The 12906-nt window shown below is 30.9% G+C and overlaps 1 protein-coding gene across 19 annotated transcripts in view; it reads left to right on the top strand.

The window, feature by feature from the left end:
* The window catches only part of LOC110504742 (peripheral plasma membrane protein CASK), a 273170-nt gene that overhangs the window by 215317 nt on the left and 44947 nt on the right, over positions 1-12906 (top strand). For all 19 annotated transcript variants that reach the window (XM_036975207.1, XM_036975191.1, XM_036975202.1 and 16 more), the window contains 2 exons: positions 837-1025; positions 1296-1374. In XM_036975207.1, coding sequence (XP_036831102.1) covers positions 837-1025; positions 1296-1374 — 268 coding nt within the window. The remainder of the gene's footprint in view (positions 1-836; positions 1026-1295; positions 1375-12906) is intronic.

Genomic DNA, 12906 nt, shown 5'->3' with positions numbered 1-12906 from the left:
AGGGGTCTCAAGACTCACACTCACACACACACACCTTCTGCACTCCTGTGGTAATGTGTGTGTGTGTGTGTGTGTGTGTGTGTGTGTGTGTGTGTGTGTGTGTGTGTGTGTGTGTGTGTGTGTGTGTGTGTGTGTGTGTGTGTGTGTGTGTGTGTGTGTGTGTGTGTGTGCGTGCGCGTGTGTGTGCGTGCGCGTGTGTGTGTGCTCCCTGTGGGGATGTAGTTTAATGAGAGTCAGAGAGGCTGCCGCTACCTTCATGTCTCACTCTCTGATCTCCTTCTCCTTCTGTGTGTGTGTGCGTGCATGTTTGTGTGAGTATGTGTGTGTATGTTTGAACTCTCAGTAAGTGTGTGGGGTGACTGCGTGCGTTATTAAAAGACTGTGGTAGTAGTCTTTGTTGTGGTTTTATTACTGCATGCCTCCTCTCAGAACTTCACTCTGTCATTGAGTAAAGTAAAGCTGGTTGTCTTTGGGTAGTGCCATCAGTAGACTCATACCAAAGCTGAGAGAGAAAGAGAAAGAGAAAGAGAGAGAGAGAGAGACAGAGAAAGACAGAGAGAAAGAGAGAGACAGAGAGAGACAGAGAGAGAGAAAGAGAGAGAGAAAGAGAGCGAGAGAGAAAGAGAGAAACAGAGAGAGAGAGACAGAAAGAGAGAGAGAAAGAGAGCGCAAGAGAAAGAGAAAGAAAGATAAAGTGAGAGAGAGATGTGTTATTGTGAGTATAGTACTTGATGTGTGTCTAGGTCAGCCTTGCTCTAGACCCTTGTTGGCGATCTATCTCCCTCTCTCTGTTTCTCTCCTCCTCTCATTCACTCGTCTCCCAATACCCTTTCCAGGCCTTGCTCCAGACCCATGACGTGGTGGCCCATGAGGTGTACAGTGATGAGGCTTTGAGGGTGACCCCCCCGCCCACCTCACCCTACCTGAACGGAGACTCTCCCGAGAACACCAACGGAGACATGGACCTGGAGAACGTGACGAGAGTACGCCTGGTTCAGTTCCAGAAGAACACTGATGAACCTATGGTACGACACACACACCCACACACGCACACACATGCACACACATGCACATACACAGACACACTTACACATGCACAGGTTATATGACATGACGCACACAAACAGGTTCTGCCATTGCAAGTATTAACACTGGCAATATTTATTATCACACATGGCCCAGAAGCAGTCATACACACTCTGTTATTTTCTCCCTATTCTTCCCTTCAGCCTGGCACCTCAGTCTCTGACCCTAAGCTTGACCTTTAACCCCTGAACCCTGTCCTCTCTCTCCAGGGCATCACGCTGAAGATGAACAATCTGAACCACTGTATCGTAGCCAGGATAATGCACGGAGGAATGATCCACAGACAAGGTAGCCAGCCACCTCATTCTATTACACTAACAGATATTGTCATTATTACTGGTCAATAGACTAGACTATTAAACATTATTACTGGTCAATAGACTAGACTATTAAACATTATTACTGGTCAACAGACTAGACTATTAAACATTATTACTGGTCAATAGACTAGACTATTAAACATTATTACTGGTCAACAGACTAGACTATTAAACATTATTACTGGTCAATAGACTAGACTATTAAACATTATTACTGGTCAACAGACTAGACTATTAAACATTATTACTGGTCAACAGACTAGACTATTAAACATTATTACTGGTCAATAGACTAGACTATTAAACATTATTACTGGTCAACAGACTAGACTATTAAACATTATTACTGGTCAATAGACTAGACTATTAAACATTATTACTGGTCAATAGACTAGACTATTAAACATTATTACTGGTCAATAGACTAGACTATTAAACATTATTACTGGTCAATAGACTAGACTATTAAACATTATTACTGGTCAATAGACTAGACTATTAAACATTATTACTGGTCAACAGACTAGACTATTAAACATTATTACTGGTCAATAGACTAGACTATTAAACATTATTACTGGTCAACAGACTAGACTATTAAACATTATTACTGGTCAACAGACTAGACTATTAAACATTATTACTGGTCAATAGACTAGACTATTAAACATTATTACTGGTCAACAGACTAGACTATTAAACATTATTACTGGTCAACAGACTAGACTATTAAACATTATTACTGGTCAACAGACTAGACTATTAAACATTATTACTGGTCAATAGACTAGACTATTAAACATTATTACTGGTCAACAGACTAGACTATTAAACATTATTACTGGTCAACAGACTAGACTATTAAACATTATTACTGGTCAATAGACTAGACTATTAAACATTATTACTGGTCAATAGACTAGACTATTAAACATTATTACTGGTCAATAGACTAGACTATTAAACATTATTACTGGTCAACAGACTAGACTATTAAACATTATTACTGGTCAATAGACTAGACTATTAAACATTATTACTGGTCAACAGACTAGACTATTAAACATTATTACTGGTCAATAGACTGGACTATTAAACATTATTACTGGTCAATAGACTAGACTATTAAACATTATTACTGGTCAATAGACTAGACTATTAAACATTATTACTGGTCAACAGACTAGACTATTAAACATTATTACTGGTCAACAGACTAGACTATTAAACATTATTACTGGTCAACAGACTAGACTATTAAACATTATTACTGGTCAATAGACTAGACTATTAAACATTATTACTGGTCAACAGACTAGACTATTAAACATTATTACTGGTCAACAGACTAGACTATTAAACATTATTACTGGTCAATAGACTAGACTATTAAACATTATTACTGGTCAATAGACTAGACTATTAAACATTATTACTGGTCAATAGACTAGACTATTAAACATTATTACTGGTCAACAGACTAGACTATTAAACATTATTACTGGTCAATAGACTAGACTATTAAACATTATTACTGGTCAACAGACTAGACTATTAAACATTATTACTGGTCAATAGACTGGACTATTAAACATTATTACTGGTCAATAGACTAGACTATTAAACATTATTACTGGTCAATAGACTAGACTATTAAACATTATTACTGGTCAATAGACTAGACTATTAAACATTATTACTGGTCAATAGACTAGACTATTAAACATTATTACTGGTCAACAGACTAGACTATTAAACATTATTACTGGTCAATAGACTAGACTATTAAACATTATTACTGGTCAATAGACTAGACTATTAAACATTATTACTGGTCAATAGACTAGACTATTAAACATTATTACTGGTCAACAGACTAGACTATTAAACATTATTACTGGTCAATAGACTAGACTATTAAACATTATTACTGGTCAATAGACTAGACTATTAAACATTATTACTGGTCAACAGACTAGACTATTAAACATTATTACTGGTCAATAGACTAGACTATTAAACATTATTACTGGTCAACAGACTGGACTATTAAACATTATTACTGGTCAATAGACTAGACTATTAAACATTATTACTGGTCAATAGACTAGACTATTAAACATTATTACTGGTCAACAGACTAGACTATTAAACATTATTACTGGTCAATAGACTAGACTATTAAACATTATTACTGGTCAATAGACTAGACTATTAAACATTATTACTGGTCAACAGACTAGACTATTAAACATTATTACTGGTCAACAGACTAGACTATTAAACATTATTACTGGTCAATAGACTAGACTATTAAACATTATTACTGGTCAATAGACTAGACTATTAAACATTATTACTGGTCAATAGACTAGACTATTAAACATTATTACTGGTCAACAGACTAGACTATTAAACATTATTACTGGTCAACAGACTAGACTATTAAACATTATTACTGGTCAACAGACTAGACTATTAAACATTATTACTGGTCAACAGACTAGACTATTAAACATTATTACTGGTCAACAGACTAGACTATTAAACATTATTACTGGTCAATAGACTAGACTATTAAACATTATTACTGGTCAATAGACTAGACTATTAAACATTATTACTGGTCAATAGACTAGACTATTAAACATTATTACTGGTCAACAGACTAGACTATTAAACATTATTACTGGTCAACAGACTAGACTATTAAACATTATTACTGGTCAATAGACTAGACTATTAAACATTATTACTGGTCAATAGACTAGACTATTAAACATTATTACTGGTCAATAGACTAGACTATTAAACATTATTACTGGTCAACAGACTAGACTATTAAACATTATTACTGGTCAACAGACTAGACTATTAAACATTATTACTGGTCAATAGACTAGACTATTAAACATTATTACTGGTCAACAGACTGGACTATTAAACATTATTACTGGTCAATAGACTAGACTATTAAACATTATCCCGGTCAATAGACTAGACTATTAAACATTATTACTGGTCAACAGACTAGACTATTAAACATTATTACTGGTCAATAGACTAGACTATTAAACATTATTACTGGTCAACAGACTAGACTATTAAACATTATTACTGGTCAATAGACTGGACTATTAAACATTATTACTGGTCAATAGACTAGACTATTAAACATTATTACTGGTCAACAGACTAGACTATTAAACATTATTACTGGTCAATAGACTAGACTATTAAACATTATTACTGGTCAACAGACTAGACTATTAAACATTATTACTGGTCAATAGACTAGACTATTAAACATTATTACTGGTCAATAGACTAGACTATTAAACATTATTACTGGTCAACAGACTAGACTATTAAACATTATTACTGGTCAACAGACTAGACTATTAAACATTATTACTGGTCAATAGACTAGACTATTAAACATTATTACTGGTCAATAGACTAGACTATTAAACATTATTACTGGTCAACAGACTGGACTATTAAACATTATTACTGGTCAATAGACTAGACTATTAAACATTATTACTGGTCAACAGACTAGACTATTAAACATTATTACTGGTCAACAGACTAGACTATTAAACATTATTACTGGTCAACAGACTAGACTATTAAACATTATTACTGGTCAATAGACTAGACTATTAAACATTATTACTGGTCAATAGACTAGACTATTAAACATTATTACTGGTCAATAGACTAGACTATTAAACATTATTACTGGTCAATAGACTAGACTATTAAACATTATTACTGGTCAACAGACTAGACTATTAAACATTATTACTGGTCAATAGACTAGACTATTAAACATTATTACTGGTCAACAGACTAGACTATTAAACATTATTACTGGTCAACAGACTAGACTATTAAACATTATTACTGGTCAATAGACTAGACTATTAAACATTATTACTGGTCAATAGACTAGACTATTAAACATTATTACTGGTCAATAGACTAGACTATTAAACATTATTACTGGTCAATAGACTAGACTATTAAACATTATTACTGGTCAACAGACTAGACTATTAAACATTATTACTGGTCAATAGACTAGACTATTAAACATTATTACTGGTCAACAGACTAGACTATTAAACATTATTACTGGTCAACAGACTAGACTATTAAACATTATTACTGGTCAATAGACTAGACTATTAAACATTATTACTGGTCAATAGACTAGACTATTAAACATTATTACTGGTCAACAGACTAGACTATTAAACATTATTACTGGTCAATAGACTAGACTATTAAACATTATTACTGGTCAACAGACTAGACTATTAAACATTATTACTGGTCAACAGACTAGACTATTAAACATTATTACTGGTCAATAGACTAGACTATTAAACATTATTACTGGTCAATAGACTAGACTATTAAACATTATTACTGGTCAATAGACTAGACTATTAAACATTATTACTGGTCAACAGACTAGACTATTAAACATTATTACTGGTCAACAGACTAGACTATTAAACATTATTACTGGTCAATAGACTAGACTATTAAACATTATTACTGGTCAACAGACTAGACTATTAAACATTATTACTGGTCAATAGACTAGACTATTAAACATTATTACTGGTCAACAGACTGGACTATTAAACATTATTACTGGTCAATAGACTAGACTATTAAACATTATTACTGGTCAATAGACTAGACTATTAAACATTATTACTGGTCAACAGACTAGACTATTAAACATTATTACTGGTCAACAGACTAGACTATTAAACATTATTACTGGTCAATAGACTAGACTATTAAACATTATTACTGGTCAATAGACTAGACTATTAAACATTATTACTGGTCAATAGACTAGACTATTAAACATTATTACTGGTCAATAGACTAGACTATTAAACATTATTACTGGTCAATAGACTAGACTATTAAACATTATTACTGGTCAATAGACTAGACTATTAAACATTATTACTGGTCAATAGACTAGACTATTAAACATTATTACTGGTCAACAGACTAGACTATTAAACATTATTACTGGTCAATAGACTAGACTATTAAACATTATTACTGGTCAACAGACTAGACTATTAAACATTATTACTGGTCAATAGACTAGACTATTAAACATTATTACTGGTCAATAGACTAGACTATTAAACATTATTACTGGTCAACAGACTAGACTATTAAACATTATTACTGGTCAATAGACTAGACTATTAAACATTATTACTGGTCAATAGACTAGACTATTAAACATTATTACTGGTCAATAGACTAGACTATTAAACATTATTACTGGTCAATAGACTAGACTATTAAACATTATTACTGGTCAACAGACTAGACTATTAAACATTATTACTGGTCAATAGACTAGACTATTAAACATTATTACTGGTCAATAGACTAGACTATTAAACATTATTACTGGTCAACAGACTAGACTATTAAACATTATTACTGGTCAATAGACTAGACTATTAAACATTATTACTGGTCAATAGACTAGACTATTAAACATTATTACTGGTCAATAGACTAGACTATTAAACATTATTACTGGTCAATAGACTAGACTATTAAACATTATTACTGGTCAATAGACTAGACTATTAAACATTATTACTGGTCAACAGACTAGACTATTAAACATTATTACTGGTCAACAGACTAGACTATTAAACATTATTACTGGTCAACAGACTAGACTATTAAACATTATTACTGGTCAACAGACTAGACTATTAAACATTATTACTGGTCAATAGACTAGACTATTAAACATTATTACTGGTCAACAGACTAGACTATTAAACATTATTACTGGTCAATAGACTAGACTATTAAACATTATTACTGGTCAACAGACTGGACTATTAAACATTATTACTGGTCAATAGACTAGACTATTAAACATTATTACTGGTCAATAGACTAGACTATTAAACATTATTACTGGTCAACAGACTAGACTATTAAACATTATTACTGGTCAATAGACTGGACTATTAAACATTATTACTGGTCAATAGACTAGACTATTAAACATTATTACTGGTCAATAGACTAGACTATTAAACATTATTACTGGTCAACAGACTAGACTATTAAACATTATTACTGGTCAACAGACTAGACTATTAAACATTATTACTGGTCAATAGACTAGACTATTAAACATTATTACTGGTCAATAGACTAGACTATTAAACATTATTACTGGTCAATAGACTAGACTATTAAACATTATTACTGGTCAACAGACTAGACTATTAAACATTATTACTGGTCAATAGACTAGACTATTAAACATTATTACTGGTCAACAGACTAGACTATTAAACATTATTACTGGTCAACAGACTAGACTATTAAACATTATTACTGGTCAACAGACTAGACTATTAAACATTATTACTGGTCAACAGACTAGACTATTAAACATTATTACTGGTCAATAGACTAGACTATTAAACATTATTACTGGTCAACAGACTAGACTATTAAACATTATTACTGGTCAATAGACTAGACTATTAAACATTATTACTGGTCAATAGACTAGACTATTAAACATTATTACTGGTCAATAGACTAGACTATTAAACATTATTACTGGTCAATAGACTAGACTATTAAACATTATTACTGGTCAACAGACTAGACTATTAAACATTATTACTGGTCAACAGACTAGACTATTAAACATTATTACTGGTCAATAGACTAGACTATTAAACATTATTACTGGTCAACAGACTATACTATTAAACATTATTACTGGTCAATAGACTAGACTATTAAACATTATTACTGGTCAATAGACTAGACTATTAAACATTATTACTGGTCAATAGACTAGACTATTAAACATTATTACTGGTCAACAGACTAGACTATTAAACATTATTACTGGTCAATAGACTAGACTATTAAACATTATTACTGGTCAATAGACTAGACTATTAAACATTATTACTGGTCAATAGACTAGACTATTAAACATTATTACTGGTCAATAGACTAGACTATTAAACATTATTACTGGTCAATAGACTAGACTATTAAACATTATTACTGGTCAATAGACTAGACTATTAAACATTATTACTGGTCAACAGACTAGACTATTAAACATTATTACTGGTCAACAGACTAGACTATTAAACATTATTACTGGTCAACAGACTAGACTATTAAACATTATTACTGGTCAACAGACTAGACTATTAAACATTATTACTGGTCAATAGACTAGACTATTAAACATTATTACTGGTCAACAGACTAGACTATTAAACATTATTACTGGTCAATAGACTAGACTATTAAACATTATTACTGGTCAACAGACTGGACTATTAAACATTATTACTGGTCAATAGACTAGACTATTAAACATTATTACTGGTCAATAGACTAGACTATTAAACATTATTACTGGTCAATAGACTAGACTATTAAACATTATTACTGGTCAATAGACTAGACTATTAAACATTATTACTGGTCAATAGACTAGACTATTAAACATTATTACTGGTCAATAGACTAGACTATTAAACATTATTACTGGTCAATAGACTAGACTATTAAACATTATTACTGGTCAACAGACTAGACTATTAAACATTATTACTGGTCAACAGACTAGACTATTAAACATTATTACTGGTCAACAGACTAGACTATTAAACATTATTACTGGTCAACAGACTAGACTATTAAACATTATTACTGGTCAATAGACTAGACTATTAAACATTATTACTGGTCAACAGACTAGACTATTAAACATTATTACTGGTCAATAGACTAGACTATTAAACATTATTACTGGTCAACAGACTGGACTATTAAACATTATTACTGGTCAATAGACTAGACTATTAAACATTATTACTGGTCAATAGACTAGACTATTAAACATTATTACTGGTCAACAGACTAGACTATTAAACATTATTACTGGTCAATAGACTGGACTATTAAACATTATTACTGGTCAATAGACTAGACTATTAAACATTATTACTGGTCAATAGACTAGACTATTAAACATTATTACTGGTCAACAGACTAGACTATTAAACATTATTACTGGTCAACAGACTAGACTATTAAACATTATTACTGGTCAATAGACTAGACTATTAAACATTATTACTGGTCAATAGACTAGACTATTAAACATTATTACTGGTCAATAGACTAGACTATTAAACATTATTACTGGTCAACAGACTAGACTATTAAACATTATTACTGGTCAATAGACTAGACTATTAAACATTATTACTGGTCAACAGACTAGACTATTAAACATTATTACTGGTCAACAGACTAGACTATTAAACATTATTACTGGTCAACAGACTAGACTATTAAACATTATTACTGGTCAACAGACTAGACTATTAAACATTATTACTGGTCAATAGACTAGACTATTAAACATTATTACTGGTCAACAGACTAGACTATTAAACATTATTACTGGTCAATAGACTAGACTATTAAACATTATTACTGGTCAATAGACTAGACTATTAAACATTATTACTGGTCAATAGACTAGACTATTAAACATTATTACTGGTCAATAGACTAGACTATTAAACATTATTACTGGTCAACAGACTAGACTATTAAACATTATTACTGGTCAACAGACTAGACTATTAAACATTATTACTGGTCAATAGACTAGACTATTAAACATTATTACTGGTCAACAGACTATACTATTAAACATTATTACTGGTCAATAGACTAGACTATTAAACATTATTACTGGTCAATAGACTAGACTATTAAACATTATTACTGGTCAATAGACTAGACTATTAAACATTATTACTGGTCAACAGACTAGACTATTAAACATTATTACTGGTCAATAGACTAGACTATTAAACATTATTACTGGTCAATAGACTAGACTATTAAACATTATTACTGGTCAATAGACTAGACTATTAAACATTATTACTGGTCAATAGACTAGACTATTAAACATTATTACTGGTCAATAGACTAGACTATTAAACATTATTACTGGTCAATAGACTAGACTATTAAACATTATTACTGGTCAACAGACTAGACTATTAAACATTATTACTGGTCAACAGACTAGACTATTAAACATTATTACTGGTCAACAGACTAGACTATTAAACATTATTACTGGTCAACAGACTAGACTATTAAACATTATTACTGGTCAATAGACTAGACTATTAAACATTATTACTGGTCAACAGACTAGACTATTAAACATTATTACTGGTCAATAGACTAGACTATTAAACATTATTACTGGTCAACAGACTGGACTATTAAACATTATTACTGGTCAATAGACTAGACTATTAAACATTATTACTGGTCAATAGACTAGACTATTAAACATTATTACTGGTCAACAGACTAGACTATTAAACATTATTACTGGTCAATAGACTGGACTATTAAACATTATTACTGGTCAATAGACTAGACTATTAAACATTATTACTGGTCAATAGACTAGACTATTAAACATTATTACTGGTCAACAGACTAGACTATTAAACATTATTACTGGTCAACAGACTAGACTATTAAACATTATTACTGGTCAATAGACTAGACTATTAAACATTATTACTGGTCAATAGACTAGACTATTAAACATTATTACTGGTCAATAGACTAGACTATTAAACATTATTACTGGTCAACAGACTGGACTATTAAACATTATTACTGGTCAATAGACTAGACTATTAAACATTATTACTGGTCAATAGACTAGACTATTAAACATTATTACTGGTCAACAGACTAGACTATTAAACATTATTACTGGTCAATAGACTAGACTATTAAACATTATTACTGGTCAATAGACTAGACTATTAAACATTATTACTGGTCAACAGACTAGACTATTAAACATTATTACTGGTCAACAGACTAGACTATTAAACATTATTACTGGTCAATAGACTAGACTATTAAACATTATTACTGGTCAATAGACTAGACTATTAAACATTATTACTGGTCAATAGACTAGACTATTAAACATTATTACTGGTCAACAGACTAGACTATTAAACATTATTACTGGTCAACAGACTAGACTATTAAACATTATTACTGGTCAACAGACTAGACTATTAAACATTATTACTGGTCAACAGACTAGACTATTAAACATTATTACTGGTCAACAGACTAGACTATTAAACATTATTACTGGTCAATAGACTAGACTATTAAACATTATTACTGGTCAATAGACTAGACTATTAAACATTATTACTGGTCAATAGACTAGACTATTAAACATTATTACTGGTCAACAGACTAGACTATTAAACATTATTACTGGTCAACAGACTAGACTATTAAACATTATTACTGGTCAATAGACTAGACTATTAAACATTATTACTGGTCAATAGACTAGACTATTAAACATTATTACTGGTCAATAGACTAGACTATTAAACATTATTACTGGTCAACAGACTAGACTATTAAACATTATTACTGGTCAACAGACTAGACTATTAAACATTATTACTGGTCAATAGACTAGACTATTAAACATTATTACTGGTCAACAGACTGGACTATTAAACATTATTACTGGTCAATAGACTAGACTATTAAACATTATCCCGGTCAATAGACTAGACTATTAAACATTATTACTGGTCAACAGACTAGACTATTAAACATTATTACTGGTCAATAGACTAGACTATTAAACATTATTACTGGTCAACAGACTAGACTATTAAACATTATTACTGGTCAATAGACTGGACTATTAAACATTATTACTGGTCAATAGACTAGACTATTAAACATTATTACTGGTCAACAGACTAGACTATTAAACATTATTACTGGTCAATAGACTAGACTATTAAACATTATTACTGGTCAACAGACTAGACTATTAAACATTATTACTGGTCAATAGACTAGACTATTAAACATTATTACTGGTCAATAGACTAGACTATTAAACATTATTACTGGTCAACAGACTAGACTATTAAACATTATTACTGGTCAACAGACTAGACTATTAAACATTATTACTGGTCAATAGACTAGACTATTAAACATTATTACTGGTCAATAGACTAGACTATTAAACATTATTACTGGTCAACAGACTGGACTATTAAACATTATTACTGGTCAATAGACTAGACTATTAAACATTATTACTGGTCAACAGACTAGACTATTAAACATTATTACTGGTCAACAGACTAGACTATTAAACATTATTACTGGTCAACAGACTAGACTATTAAACATTATTACTGGTCAATAGACTAGACTATTAAACATTATTACTGGTCAATAGACTAGACTATTAAACATTATTACTGGTCAATAGACTAGACTATTAAACATTATTACTGGTCAATAGACTAGACTATTAAACATTATTACT

This window comes from Oncorhynchus mykiss, chromosome 3, assembly GCF_013265735.2.
Source record: "Oncorhynchus mykiss isolate Arlee chromosome 3, USDA_OmykA_1.1, whole genome shotgun sequence".
In the NCBI taxonomy this organism is placed as follows: domain Eukaryota; kingdom Metazoa; phylum Chordata; class Actinopteri; order Salmoniformes; family Salmonidae; genus Oncorhynchus; species Oncorhynchus mykiss.
This window is presented reverse-complemented; position numbering and strand designations above follow the sequence as displayed.